A 12,903-nucleotide genomic window follows, 5' to 3' on the forward strand; every position below is an offset into this window, starting at 1 on the left:
CACGCCACTCACATTCTTTTCTCTACACCACGTAATGACGCGCGCCACCCTCGCTACTCCAGACGAGGCGTCTCGAAGGTAGGACACTTGAACGCGGCGTCTTCAGCCTCCCTCTTGGCGCCAGACAGAAAAATGGCAACATCTGAAATGCCTGAAGCTCGTTGTTCTTCCTCCTTCAATAAATGCAAAGACAGCAACTCAGACACTGTCGCACCCTCTCGTGGTTAGTTTCTGCCTTACAGTCTGTAAGGCGGTTGCACCGCGTCTTGCCTGCAAACGAGGAGACTCCATAGAGCAGCAAACTCAGAAACCAAGTCTAACACGTTCGCTGAATGGGCTTTCCAGGCTGACACGGACTAATCGCTTCGCTGAAAGCCTGGCTCCGCACTGCCGCAGGCGAGACGGCGGCGGACGGATGCCGTCCAAATGGGGTGTCTTCTCGCCGATCAAGGATCCCGCTACGCAAAAATCGGAAACAAATACACATGAGACTGTCCCTACACCCTCTTTCCCAGACCTCTGCATCAAACGAACTACTATGCAACTGATTTTTAGCGGTCCTCGCGTCTTCTGCGGATTTCTGAAGCCAGTGGTGGGCGTTTGGGCCGTGCCTTGAGGGCTCACGCGCCCGATGGCTCTCGTGACTCTCGCGTGCATGCATTTCGTTAAATTTTCCTCGGTCGATTCGTTACCACCGTCGTGTTACCTCGTTCAGTAGGATCGAAAAGACTCGGTGTCTATATGCCGGGCCCCAACTCTTTCCAAGTCCACCCTTTTCGTTGTTTCCTGCCTTTTTCTTCCAAACTTCGCCATCCTGCCCTGAGTCGTCCGGTGTTTCGTTCCTTTTACCCCACAAATACACCCTGCCACTCACCGGAGCCGTCGAGCCGGTGCGCCGTGGGCTCTCTTCATCTGAAGTTGTCACTCTCTGATCTGGCGCGGAAGAGAACAACTACTCCTTTTCTCATGGAATAGAGGCCTGAAACACGAAAACTGTGGGAGAGAACGTTTTTCAGACGAAGAGCGTAGACGACGACAGGCTGCGGAAGCCAGTCCGGAGGAGACAGAACAGTTAACGGTTTAAGAAAGGTCAGTCAGGCGTGGACGAAGGCCCTTTTGTCTCTCTTTTCCAGCGAGACTGTTCAGCATCTCTTCTTCCAGTAATAGGACTCTTCCGGATATGAGTGTGCAAGCACAGCTATTCTCTTGACCGCCACAACGTCATGTAGGTCGACCCCCGTCGTCTGAGCCGCGTCGTCTTCGGTGTCTCCTTCGCTGTCTACTGTTCCTACGGGCTGGAGCCTTCTTGACTTGTACAGATCCTGCGCCTCCAGAGATGGGAAGTATTCCCCCTAGCCGTCGGCTCGCCACGCCTTCAGGATCCGCCTTTTCTCTTTCGATACCAGTCGCATCGCTGCTGCTGCCGTCTCGCCTTGTTGCGCGCGCCAGGTCTCCCTGCGCCGGAGCCTCGATCATGTGCGCTCTGCAAACATCTGTCTGTGTTTGTTGTAGTGCTCTGGGCGGCGTGCGCGGCGCCTGTCTAGGGCAGAGACAGAGAGAGAGACGCCTGCGTGCGCAGCGCCGAAGCGTTTTTTTCTTGTGTGTTGGACGCCCTTTGCAGGATGTCGTCGCCCGCGATGGAGGACCTTCAGCTGCAGCTGGAGCAAGTGCTCCTCGCCTCTCTGGATCCCTCGCGGGTGAGGCAGGCCAGCGAGCAGCTTCGCACGCTGCTTCAGCAGGAACAGAAGGAGCAACAGCGCCTGGCGTACCTGCTGCTTGCCAAGCAGATCGTCGACGGCCGCCATGAGGAGGTCCGACAGCTCGCTGCCGTCCTCTTGCGGCGGAAAATCGCAAAGGCGATGACTGTCTTCGACGACAACCAGCAGGTATGAAGCTTCCGATGTACCGTCGTATCCCTCTCTGCGTCCTCTATCAGCCTGGGCACCGCTTCGCGCGTGAGGAGGCGGCTCTGGGGTCGGCACACGGGTGAGGCATTTGAGAGGAGGTTGGATACCTCGCTGCGGCGAGATTTGAAAAGGAAGCGGACTTCTCGACTTCCGCTGCTGCCCGCGAGAGTCACAACGCGTCGAGTCCTGCCCAGGCGGCAGGCAGACAGAGACGACGCGCATTTCCTCCCTTCGTTCCCGTCGTCCCTTGTTGCATCCTCTCTCTTTCGCATGCTTCATCATACGCACCCGCGCTGAACGCTTTGCTGCCGCTCTCTGCTTGTTCAACCTCTTCTCCCCTTCTCTTCTTTAGACTCATGTCTCGTCTCTGCTTCCTGATATCGTCCCTCCTCTCTCATTCCCTCCTTGTCGTGCCGTGCTTGTGTGTGGGATACCCTCCTTTTCTGCTTCCTTCTGCTGCCTCCGTCCTTCTTGCCGTGGCGAATCTCTTGCCTTCATGCTTTTTTCTGTTCCTCGCTCTCTGCCGCCTGCGCCCGCAGAAGGAGTTCATCACTTCGCTCGTCGCGCGTTTTTCGCAAGAGTCCTGCGCGCCTGTGCGTCGGGCAGTTGTCCATTTGCTGGCATCGATTCTGCGGCTGGCGACTCTGCAAGAAGCCAAGCGCCAGGAGCTCTTCTCCGCGCTGTCGCACATGGCGATGCAGACGCTGGCGCCCGGCGCAGACCCGCAGCAGCTTCAGCAGCAAGTCGCTGCAGTCGACACCTTCGTCGCGGTCGCTGAGGCGTGCCCTGATGAAATGATCGACTACTTTGACAAGTTCCTCGCTGTCTTCAGACACGGTACGCAGCCGAAACGAAAGCTTCATGGGTTTGGCTTATCAAACAGAAGACGGCTCCACTTCGAGGTCCCATCGCAGTCTTGATATACACGTAAACACTGATGTTTACGATTCTATGTATTCTGTTTATCACGTTGTAAGTAGCTATCGTCTCTGTAAAAAGGAGGATGTCCAATGAACCAGAATAGGTGTTGCCTATCGGGACCGAGAGTTTGGCTCAGCACAGTGCAGCGAGTTGTGCGCAATATGACACATCTGCTTCGTCCTTTTCTCGCTATCTGCAGGGTTGTTTCCTCTTGTCTTTTTGTTAGAAGGGCCTTTTTCTTTTCTTAGTTTTTCTCTTCTCTTGGAACTGTGCTTTCGTCTGTACAACTCTGTCTCTATTTTCTTGTGCATGCCTCCAGCCTTCACCTGCACCGCTGCCGGCAACGCGCTGGGCACGTCGGCGCTCAAAGGCCTGCGTTCGCTCGCGGAGTTCGCTGAAGAGCCTGAACAGCAGAAACAGGTGAGCTGACAACTCACCCTAAACAGAAAGTCCGGGGCAGTAGTGGAATCGAACCAATACTTACGTGCGTGTTTCGCCTTTCTGCATCTTTCCGCGTTGCACATTTCGCGGGATGCCGAATCTATCCGTCTCTGCTGCCTCTCTCTTCCCTGCTAGTCATCTCCATTGAGACCGCTTCCGTTTCTTTTTCTCACGCGCGTGCTTCTGTTTCTCGCTCCTCGTAGCTGTTCTACTTCACTTTCCACTCTGCCTCTCCCTCTGTGTGGCGGGCTTCACCTGCTGTTTCCTTCCTCCTGTCCAGTTCGTCGCTCGCGCCTCGACACATGGCTGATCACGCGGTCGGCGCGCTGCCGCGCCCTGCACTGTCTCTTCGTACCCGCAGAGGATGCAGGCGTCCTACGCGCGCACACGGATTCACGTTTGCATCTTTATATACTTGCCATTCAAAAACGGCTTCTATGAATCCATGTCCTTCTTTCCAGCTGTGCGCTCTGGCGCCGAGCGTGATGCAAATCATCGCGGCGGCGGTCGACGCGAACGAGGACGACGTGGCGGCGACGGGCATTGAACTCATCGACGACCTTGTAAGCGGGGCAAGGCTGCAGAAACGCTCTTTTGATCCTTCGCCCGTGCCCGCTTTGGGGAAATTTTGCGGGCGTCGACGGCTGTCCGTAGCTGATTCCAGACGTGTCCATACACGTGGTCGCGCTCTCATGTATGCATTTGAGAGACCAGCATGTGTATACAAGCTGTACGATTATCGTGACATTCACATTGCTAGTCGTGTTCTTGATGTTAGTTTGTATGGAGTACGTAGGAGGAGTATCTCTATACATCAAAGAGATAGTTCTAATTACTCCACTCTTTACATCAGTGAGAGTGCATTTGATAATGGACTTTTCATCGTAACTCCACGTGCGCATGCCCATGGATTTATTTGCTGCGTTGCGCCGGCACGTCGAGTGGCGCACCTGCACATCTATGTGGAAGTTCCTCACTCCAGCAGGATGACGAAGTCTCTGGTCGCTTGTCTGTACCTGCGGATTATTTGCGCGTCTTTTTCTTTCGTCGAGAAGAGCGCGTGAGACGTGAGAAGTCGTGCGTCGATGATCTGCATGTCTCAGCTGAGCAACGACAACCTGGCGATGAAGGACGCAGAACTTCTGACGGTGCTGGACTTTTTGCTCAAGACCGTAGCCAGCCGAAGGGACGTCGACGCAGGCTTGCGGCAGCAGGCCCTCTCCTGCATTCAGTGGGCGGCCAAGCAGAAGCCGAGAGGTAGGCGCCTGCATGGAGGGAAGTGCTGCGCTGGTGCAGTTTGCTGGGGCCCTCGAAGGCCTTTTTGGCGCACCAGTCGCTGCTGTCTGCGTTCAATCGTTCTCGAACAGAGCCGCGGATCAGCGAGATGACTCCTTACTGAGTTTCCGCTGCTTTCTGGCTGTCCTCCGCCCTCGAGAGAGTTTAGGGCGCAGAGAGATGTGAAGATTGTTTCCACGCCTCTCTCGACAGTCTTGTACGACTCCTTCTTGTTTGTCCGCGCGCGTCCTCAGGATTCGAAGGCGCGCTGTCAGACGTGACCCGCTAGCGTCCACTTGTGCACGGGACTTTCGCGTGAGCTTCACTTCTCACCTATGGTTGGATACACTTTTTTTCTGTTTGCTGCTGGGTGCCTGTGTCGCCTTGGTTTTTTGTTTTTCCTCCGTCGTTGGCTGTTCCTTCTCCGCTTTATCTACTCTCCTCGCTGTTGTCCTGGGCTCGCACTGGAGGCCCCTGTGCGGCTGCCCAGCGCCTCTTGCGGCCTCTCTCATCTCTCTCCCTGCGCGAAGTTTTCTCGGGGCCATCCCTCTGGCTGCCCTCGCGCGAACGCGGCCTGCACTCGCTTCGCTTCGCTGTGGTCTCTCGCTGCAGTGCTGTCGAAGAGTCCGACGGCGATCCCCTCGATCCTCGATGTCTTGGTCTCCATGGGCGCTGAGCCCGACGTCCCCGGCGGCGGTCCAGAGGACTTTGAGGAGGACGACTTGACCCCACACCGCATCGCGGCGCAGTGCGTGGACGCACTCGCGATCTCGCTGCCCTCCAAGTACATTTTCCAGCCGATGCTTGACCGCCTCACGCCCTTCACCCAGTCGCCCGAGGTGCTGAAGAAGCGCGCGGCGCTCGTCTTGCTCGGCATCATGAGCGAGGGCTGCGAAGGCGTCATGAGAAGAAAAATGAAGTTCTTCCTGCCCTTCGTCCTCGAGTCCCTCAGAGACCCGCAGCCCGTCGTTGCCGCCTCTGCAGCCATCTGCTTTGGCCAATTCGCAGGTAGGGACTAGAGAAAACGGGACTGATACCGGGAGGGAACAAGCATCTGCAGACGTGCACACGTGGACGCATAGACATGGCCGTACATACACGTCTATTTGTCTCTGTGCACCTCTCAATAGACGTGAATCTATACTGCCTTGCGTGTGCAAATCGTGTCGTGCTTATCGAGACTTGCGCAGGTGTTTCTGCTTGTAGAACCTAGGGAATTTTCTGTTATTCCAGCTAGCAGGGCTTGGATCGATGCGCAGACATCGATTTGATCGCGCTCCGCACACTCCTGAGGTGCTGTATATACGTGTATGCGCAGGCATGGGCGGATATGCTTGGGGGCGTGAAGAGGCTTTCTCTTTCTCTGTTTGTCGACTGCACGTGTTGATATGGTGGTGCGTTCCGCGTCGCCTTGCAGAGTACCTTCAGCCCGAAATCATGCTCTTCCAGCGCGAGGCTCTGGAGCTTCTTCTGCTTCTGCTCGACAACCCCAGTGCCCTCGTCCAGCAGAAGGCGTGCTACGGTAAGGGCGGCGGAATTCATTTTGTTTTGTCCTGCTTGTTCTTCCATTGACCTTTGTCCCAAGTGCGTGAGTGTGTTTCGCCCTTTTCTTTTCCAGTTTTTTCTGTTTTTTTGCAGGCGTTTTTCGCCTTTTCTCACTCGTTTCCTTTTCCCTTCGTTCGCTGCCGAGGCGCGCCTCATCTTCGCCTTCTGTGCCATCTCTGCTGCACGTTCCTTCAGCCTTGGGCGTCCTCTTTGAGAACATGGAAGCGCAGGACTTGCAGCCGGTCGCCAGTGAAGTCGTGCAGCGCCTCGTCCGCACGCTCCACCAGAGTGAGAAAAGACCGTTTTTTCAATTCAGAACCGTCGCTCCAGTCTTTCCGCTTGAGTTGCCTAGTCCTCTCTCTCTCTCTGTCACACTTCACGCATTGCCCAGCCGCTCTTTCTCGAATTTCGACGGTCAATACCATTTCCGGCGCCCCTAACTAAAAACACGAATTCCTCGATTCCCCCGCGCTCGGTCTTGCAGCTGCCCTGTCCCTCTCTGCATCGCGGATCGTTTCCACGGACACGACAGCTAGTTATAATGTGATAATAACAATACATGGCCTAGCTATGATCTTTATGTTGTTAATGCTTACTTTGTGCGGAGGATATGGTAAGGTGCCCGCTTCGTTTGCCTCATGTTCATGTGTTAATGTTTGTTTCTGTTCTTCAGCTTCGTGCGACAAGGTGCGTGAAGTGTGCCTGTCTGCGATTGGCTCGGCTGCGGCGGCGAGCGGGAACAGCGAGGACTCCTCGGCAGTGTCTGCGTCTCGCGCGCGGCCGTTTGACGCGTTCGCGCCCGAGTTGTTTCCGCTGATTGCGCAAATCATCAAGATGCCCACGGAGGATCCGAGTGCGAAGAACAAAGAGAACGCCTCTGGGCAGCCGACCTGCTCGCCAGCCACGAAAGCGCGCGCCATCGGCGTCGTCGGCGGCCTTGTTCAGGGCACCAGCGAGGCGGCGTACGCGCAGGAGCTCCCGGGACTCATGCGCCTCATCATGGAGCAGATGGCCATCGAGACCGGCGACGAAGAGAGCGCCGTCTTCGCTCACGACATCCGCGACGAAGCCTTCTCCTGCTTCAGCGACGTCTGCGCAGCCATGAAAGACAAATTCGTCGTCTTTCTCGAGGTAACGCATCTCTGGCAGGGCGTGCACATCGCCCGCGCACACAAACTAAATCTACACGCGTAGGGCTGAGGCGCACACGTTTGCGCTTTTGTCTTTTTGTGTGCATATTTCCATCTATATCCACATGCGAACCTGCGCGGCTGCCTAGACGGGGGGGGGGGGGGGGGGGGGAGGCGGGGGGAAAAGAGGGCTTGTTGGAACAGGCAACGAAAGGCTGTGACTGGATTTTGTCTGCCCCTTCGCCAGATCTATTCGTTTCCGATATCTACCAGACTCTCTGGCCTATGGTGTAGGAATGGATTTGTCGTGCATCTTGCACATCCATCGCTATCTATCTACGTGTGTATCGTGAACTGGTAGCCATCCTATATATATATATATATATATATGTATGTATGTATGTATGTATGTATGTATGTATGTATGTATGTATGTATGTATGTATGTATGTATGTATGTATGTATGTATGTATGTATGTATGTATGTATGTATGTATGTATGTATGTATGTATGTATGTATGTATGCATCTTTATGTGTTAAGTGTATGTGTGGAGCGGCGACTGGATCCTCCGTTTTACGTGCCTGTCTTTTCTGCCCCGTGGTGTCGTCACTGCGCTCGTGTGCGCTGCCCGTTTGATTTTTTCGCAGGAGGTCATGGCGGCCGTGTTCGCGTCGCTCTTTAGCGACGAAGGCTTGATGGCTGACGACGACAAGAAGTCCGGGGGGACGGCGGCGCAGCTGCTGGAGGAGTTGGACGACGAAGACGACGACGCCAGCGACGAGCGCCTGCACAACATTCGCATCCGCGACGGCTTCCTCGATGAGCTCGAGTCCGCCGCCCTCTGCCTCAAAACGCTGTGGGAGCACTGTGGCCCCCACTGCATGAAATTCATCGCCAAGTAGGCGCAGAGGAAACTCGAAACTTCTCTTGTCCGGCAGCAGATGCGGCCGCACACAAACCCACACAGACAAACCGACCTCCTGCCGCTGCAGCTGCATGCGCGTTGAACGAAATTGGCGTACGTAATACAGAGGCCAGTGGCGTGCGTAGTGACGCCTCAACAGGCCCTGGCGCCTGTCAGACGCGGACCGTTGTTGAGCCAAACCCCGCGCTATCCATGTTTGTGAGCGATTCGCGCCTGTCACTTTCGTGCATGTGAATTCTTTCCGGGCGCATGCTTCGTATGCTTACTCAAGACTTTCGCCTCTTTCGGCTGCGGTTTCGTGCAGGACGAAGGAGGCGATTGACCTGCTTCAGGGCCACTTCCACGAGGCCGCGCGGCAGCAGTGCTGCTACCTAATCAAGGCCGTCGCGACCGCGGCGCACGCCACCTTCGCGGGTCTCCCTGTGAGCAAGGAGAGCCCGAAGGGCCCTCTGAACCCCAACGTCCAGACTCTCTGGAGCAAGCAGTTGTGGCCAGCGCTGCACAAGTTGATGGAAGAGGTAGGAGCCGTCGGGGAGAGTTGTCTTTCACTTTCGCGCCGCCAGCGAGGTTGAGTCTCCTCAGCGGATGCAGCTGTATCGTAAAGTGGTGGAGACGCTGGGGCGGCGGGGGAGGGGGGAGGGGGGGAGGGGAGAGGGGCTGACTGCACGAGCGACGCGATCTGTAAACTCGCGCTGCAGGAGCAGCGCCATACCAGCTCACCCTGCTGCCCGCTCTCGCGCAGCAGTGGACGGGTAATGGGAAGTTGCTCTGCTATCCCTGTGCTCAGGACGAAGAAAAGGAGACTGTTGGTGATGCATGCATTGCCTTGGGAACGCTGGCTGAGGAAGTCGGCCCCGGCATCTTCTTTTCGCGGGAAATGCACGACGAAGTGGCGAAGCAGCTGCTCCTTCTCCTCAAGAAGAAGCACCCGTGCCAGGTCATTCAGGACATCGACGAGGTGAGCAGAAAAAAATGAGCCACACCACCGCGCTGCGCCTTGTCAGCCTCATGGGACACTCACGTGCGCCGATGGGCGTCGGTGGTCGCTGACCCCACGCCTCGCTCTGCACAACCGCTTGACTGCCCCAGACGCGTTTCTTGCATGCAGTCAAGCAGATGAATAAGTAGTGTAGCGTGCGCGCATTGAGCCGCACATGCCCATTCAGCTCGGCTCTTTTTCATGTACGGCGCCTACTTGCGAACGGGGGTGCCTCCGCGCTTCACTTTCGTCACCCTCCGCTGGTCGCTCTGTCCCTGGCGTCATTGTGAGGCCGTGCGGGTGTCCGCGGCCTCTCTCTGCACCGCTATTCGGTGTGTGCCGGCTCCTGCTATGTCTCCACTTCTCATGATTTTCCGCTGTGCTGTGGGGTTTGCTTGTCGGCTGCGTTTCAGGACGACGACTCCCGCCAGGAGGAGGAGTATCTCTTCGACGGCATCTCGGTGCTCATCTGCGGCATGGCGTACGCAGCTTGCGTCGGCACCCGGCAGGCGCAGCAGGACCCCGTAGCTTCCGGCAGCCTCGTCACTGTCTGTAACCGCCAGGCTTTCGCCGCCACGTACCAGAAGATCCATCCGCACCTCCTCGACCTCGCCACCCACCGCCAGTCGTCTGCCTACGCGGCCAGTGGCCTCGGCTGTCTCGCAGAGGTAGGGGAGCTGTTTGCGATTTTTCACTTTTATTTGAGATTTTTACGATCGGCTGCGGGTCGCACCCCGTCACGGTGGAGCCCGTCTGCTCGCCGTCGCCCTGGGAAGTCGCCACCTACCTATTCTTCGTGGTGAATTAGTTCTGATTCTCCTGGATCTACACGTAAATACTGAAATCTTTGATTCTGTGTATTCCGATGGAAGTGTGCTTTGTCAACATCGATTCTGGTTTTTCGAACATCCAGAGGTTCCGCTGCGCCAGACTGCCCTCGTGGCACACGCCGGACGTACAGGTCTGCGATGCGGCGCGCTGAGAGCAAGAGTCGCTTTCGCGGCCTCACGTGCTCCCTTTCCCCGCCTCCTTCGGCCCCCATGTGGATGTGTTGTGTCTCTCTTCCGGTCCTTCTGTAGGTCTTTTTGGCGATGCAGGAGGACGCAGTGGGATATGCAGCCGACGCCAAGTTCCTCCAGGCTGTGCTGAAGGGCGTCCAGCAAGACGAGAACGAAGACTACCGCCGCAACGCGTGCTTCTGCCTCGGCGTCGTTTACGAGGTGCGTGTCACGGCGGGGGGGGGGGATCGACGGAGGGAAGTAGCGCGGAACGGGGAGTGGAAAGAGGGACGCGCAGCTTAAGGCAAATCATCGAGCAGGAGGGCGCCGACGGGGACGACACTTCTAGACATACAGGAATACTGTGTATAGATAGGCACAGCGGCAGAGAACACTAACTGGGAGATCAGGAACGCGCACCGGCTTGAAGGTTTTTGGCAAATGTGGAGAGCAGGGCTGTGGCCATGAGCCCCGTGAGCTGGGAGCAGGTTCAGCTGTGTGCGCGGCATTCCATTCGGCCTTCTTGGCGCAGTTACGCGTGTCTTCGGAGTCCACGTCTAAAACCAGGCTGTCTCATCGTTTCCCTTTTTCTGTCTCTACTGACATGCTTTCTGTGCGCACGCGCCCTTTTTTCCTGCTTGTTTTTTTTTGCGTGTTTCTTGTCCTGTCTCCCCGCGTTTTCTCATATTTCCTTCTTCTTTCTGCGGCTCTGCCCAGGTCGCTCACGCGCAACCCGCGGTCAACGCCAAGACGCCGGAATTTCTGGCCGCACTTCACTCGATTTTCAGAAGCCGCGAGGTGAGAGAAGCACCACAGAAGAGAGGCAGCGGCCGCATCTCTCACTTGCTCTCACGTTCGTTTCTTTTTCAGGCCGGAGGTGGTGCAGCTCCCTAGCCCGTTCCTCCTCCGTCACCGCGTCACCCCCGGATTTCTTTTCACTTTTTTCGCGTCGCGCTCTTTTCACAGGACATGAACAAGTCAGAGCAGCTGACTCTGGATAACGCAGCTGCCGCCGTTGCGCGAATGATTCTGAACCCCCCCGCGACGCCGCTGCCGCTGGAACACCTGGTGCCCGCCTTGCTCGTGTCGATGCCTCTGCAAGAAGACCATGAGGAGTCCGAAGTCATGCTCAAGGCCGCGCTGAAGCTCGCCGACGACGCCGCCACACAGCCGCTGATCGTGCAGCACATCCAGAAGTTCCTCGTGGTGAGTGGGAAAAAAACAGCTCATCTCTGTAGCACAGCAAGCTTGCATCGCCGTCCCCATGTCCCCATGCTTGCTTCCGCTTCGGTGTGACCTCGAACCACGTCTTTCTACGCACTGCTACAAAAGACCAAGCGTCAAGTTGTAGCAGTGCTGGCTTGGTATCGGCACCCCGCTTTTTCAGCGCCATCGGTGTAGACAGCTTTGTTTCGGCGCTCCCACCGACGTCGCTACCCCTCGTGCGCCGGCGCGGCGCGCTTGACCGCGGCAGATGCAGATGCTTCTGTTTCTCTTGGGCGAATGGAGGGCTTGATGTATTTGAACCCACAGCCGTGTGGATGCATCTTTTCTTTAACGCGGCTCTGCGGACTCAGTCTTTTGCACAGAGCCGCTGGCAGCTTCAGCGGGAGGCTCCCAGTGTCATCTTTCGGCGGCCTCTCTAGAGTCCCACCCCACGGGGACTGAGGTCTTAGTACCGAAAACTATGTACTCTCTTTTGCCGTTACACACACCCAGCAGGCGTCTGCTTCGGATACGGGGACGAAAGCTTGACGGGCGCCGAGGTCTGCATCGTTGGAGAGGTTGGCTTTCGCCGTACGTCTGTGTCGTTTGTGTCTTGGTGCACATGCGTGATTAGGGGGTGATCCTGGAGACGGCGCACCCCGTGAGCGTCAAGCGCGTGAAGCCGGAAACACAGGAGAAGGTTATTGCGATGCTGCGGCAGCTGCTGACGAACCCGTCGCTGCCGCCCTCGACCCTTCAAGGCGTCAAGGAGGCTGTGGCGTCCAAGCCCTTCGCGCTCGAGTTCATCAACACCAAGATCTAAAAAGCGTACGCCTCTGTCGCCTCTGGAGGCCAGTGAACGGCAGGCAGGAAACAAGGGAAAGGCTCACTTTGCATTTGAAAAGATGCACCTCCCCCCCTTCTGCTGGCGTTGGGGGGGAGGGGAGGGGGGGGGGGAGGCATGTCTTGTGGAGGTGCATACACTCGTCTCTCACACGACCGCGAGAGGAGACAATGCTGCACGCGCAGCGCGAATGGAGACGACGTGACGGGCTCCTGTGCCTCCGAGGTGCTGCGGAGAGTGCGATTTCTGCCTTTTGCCGGCAAGAATTACAATAGGAGCGTGCAAAGAGCGAGAGGGGACTGGCTCCTCGTGCCTCGGTCTTCAGCTGCGAAGTGCACTATTTGAAGCTCCCCCCCGTGGATGCGTTTGAGGCATTGCACGGGGCCGTGGAAGCTGTTTCGCGGAGTGTATTTGGAACTTTTAGCTCCGCCTGGGTGCAGAGAAAAAAACTAAGTGCGTTGTCCGGCGTGCACACGCATGCACCTCATTCCAAGTCGTTTGTTGCTTCGAGCTCTCTTGTCTCAGTCTTTGTCTGGCGTGATGTCTTCCCTCCCCGCTCCCGTTGTTCGTTTTGCGTCACCACGTTCGCTGGAGAAGTGTGTACGCGAACCCAGCACCTGACCTTCGGGTCTGCAGGTAACTTTTTTTGATTCTGTAGAGTTGCCTGGTTTTCTTGCCACCGAATCTTTGGCGGCGCCCTGCCTCAGTGTGACGGCAGACAGGCACTA

General features: G+C 56.7%; 1 protein-coding gene across 1 annotated transcript; it reads left to right on the top strand.

Moving 5' to 3' along the window:
* Positions 1 to 1,622: 1,622 nt before the first annotated feature.
* Positions 1,623 to 12,154, top strand: BESB_009820 (HEAT repeat-containing protein; the record flags this gene model as incomplete). Its single annotated transcript, XM_029359736.1, has 17 exons — positions 1,623 to 1,886; positions 2,447 to 2,744; positions 3,148 to 3,248; positions 3,731 to 3,832; positions 4,373 to 4,526; positions 5,157 to 5,552; positions 5,962 to 6,066; positions 6,285 to 6,377; positions 6,763 to 7,220; positions 7,871 to 8,121; positions 8,453 to 8,666; positions 8,936 to 9,106; positions 9,541 to 9,795; positions 10,207 to 10,347; positions 10,843 to 10,923; positions 11,092 to 11,331; positions 11,966 to 12,154. 17 exons carry the CDS (start codon positions 1,623 to 1,625, stop codon positions 12,152 to 12,154), a joined length of 3,513 nt encoding a protein of 1,170 aa, XP_029222649.1.
* Between the last annotated feature and the right edge of the window lie 749 nt (positions 12,155 to 12,903).

This window comes from Besnoitia besnoiti, chromosome I (genome assembly GCF_002563875.1).
Source record: "Besnoitia besnoiti strain Bb-Ger1 chromosome I, whole genome shotgun sequence".
NCBI lineage: Eukaryota > Apicomplexa > Conoidasida > Eucoccidiorida > Sarcocystidae > Besnoitia > Besnoitia besnoiti.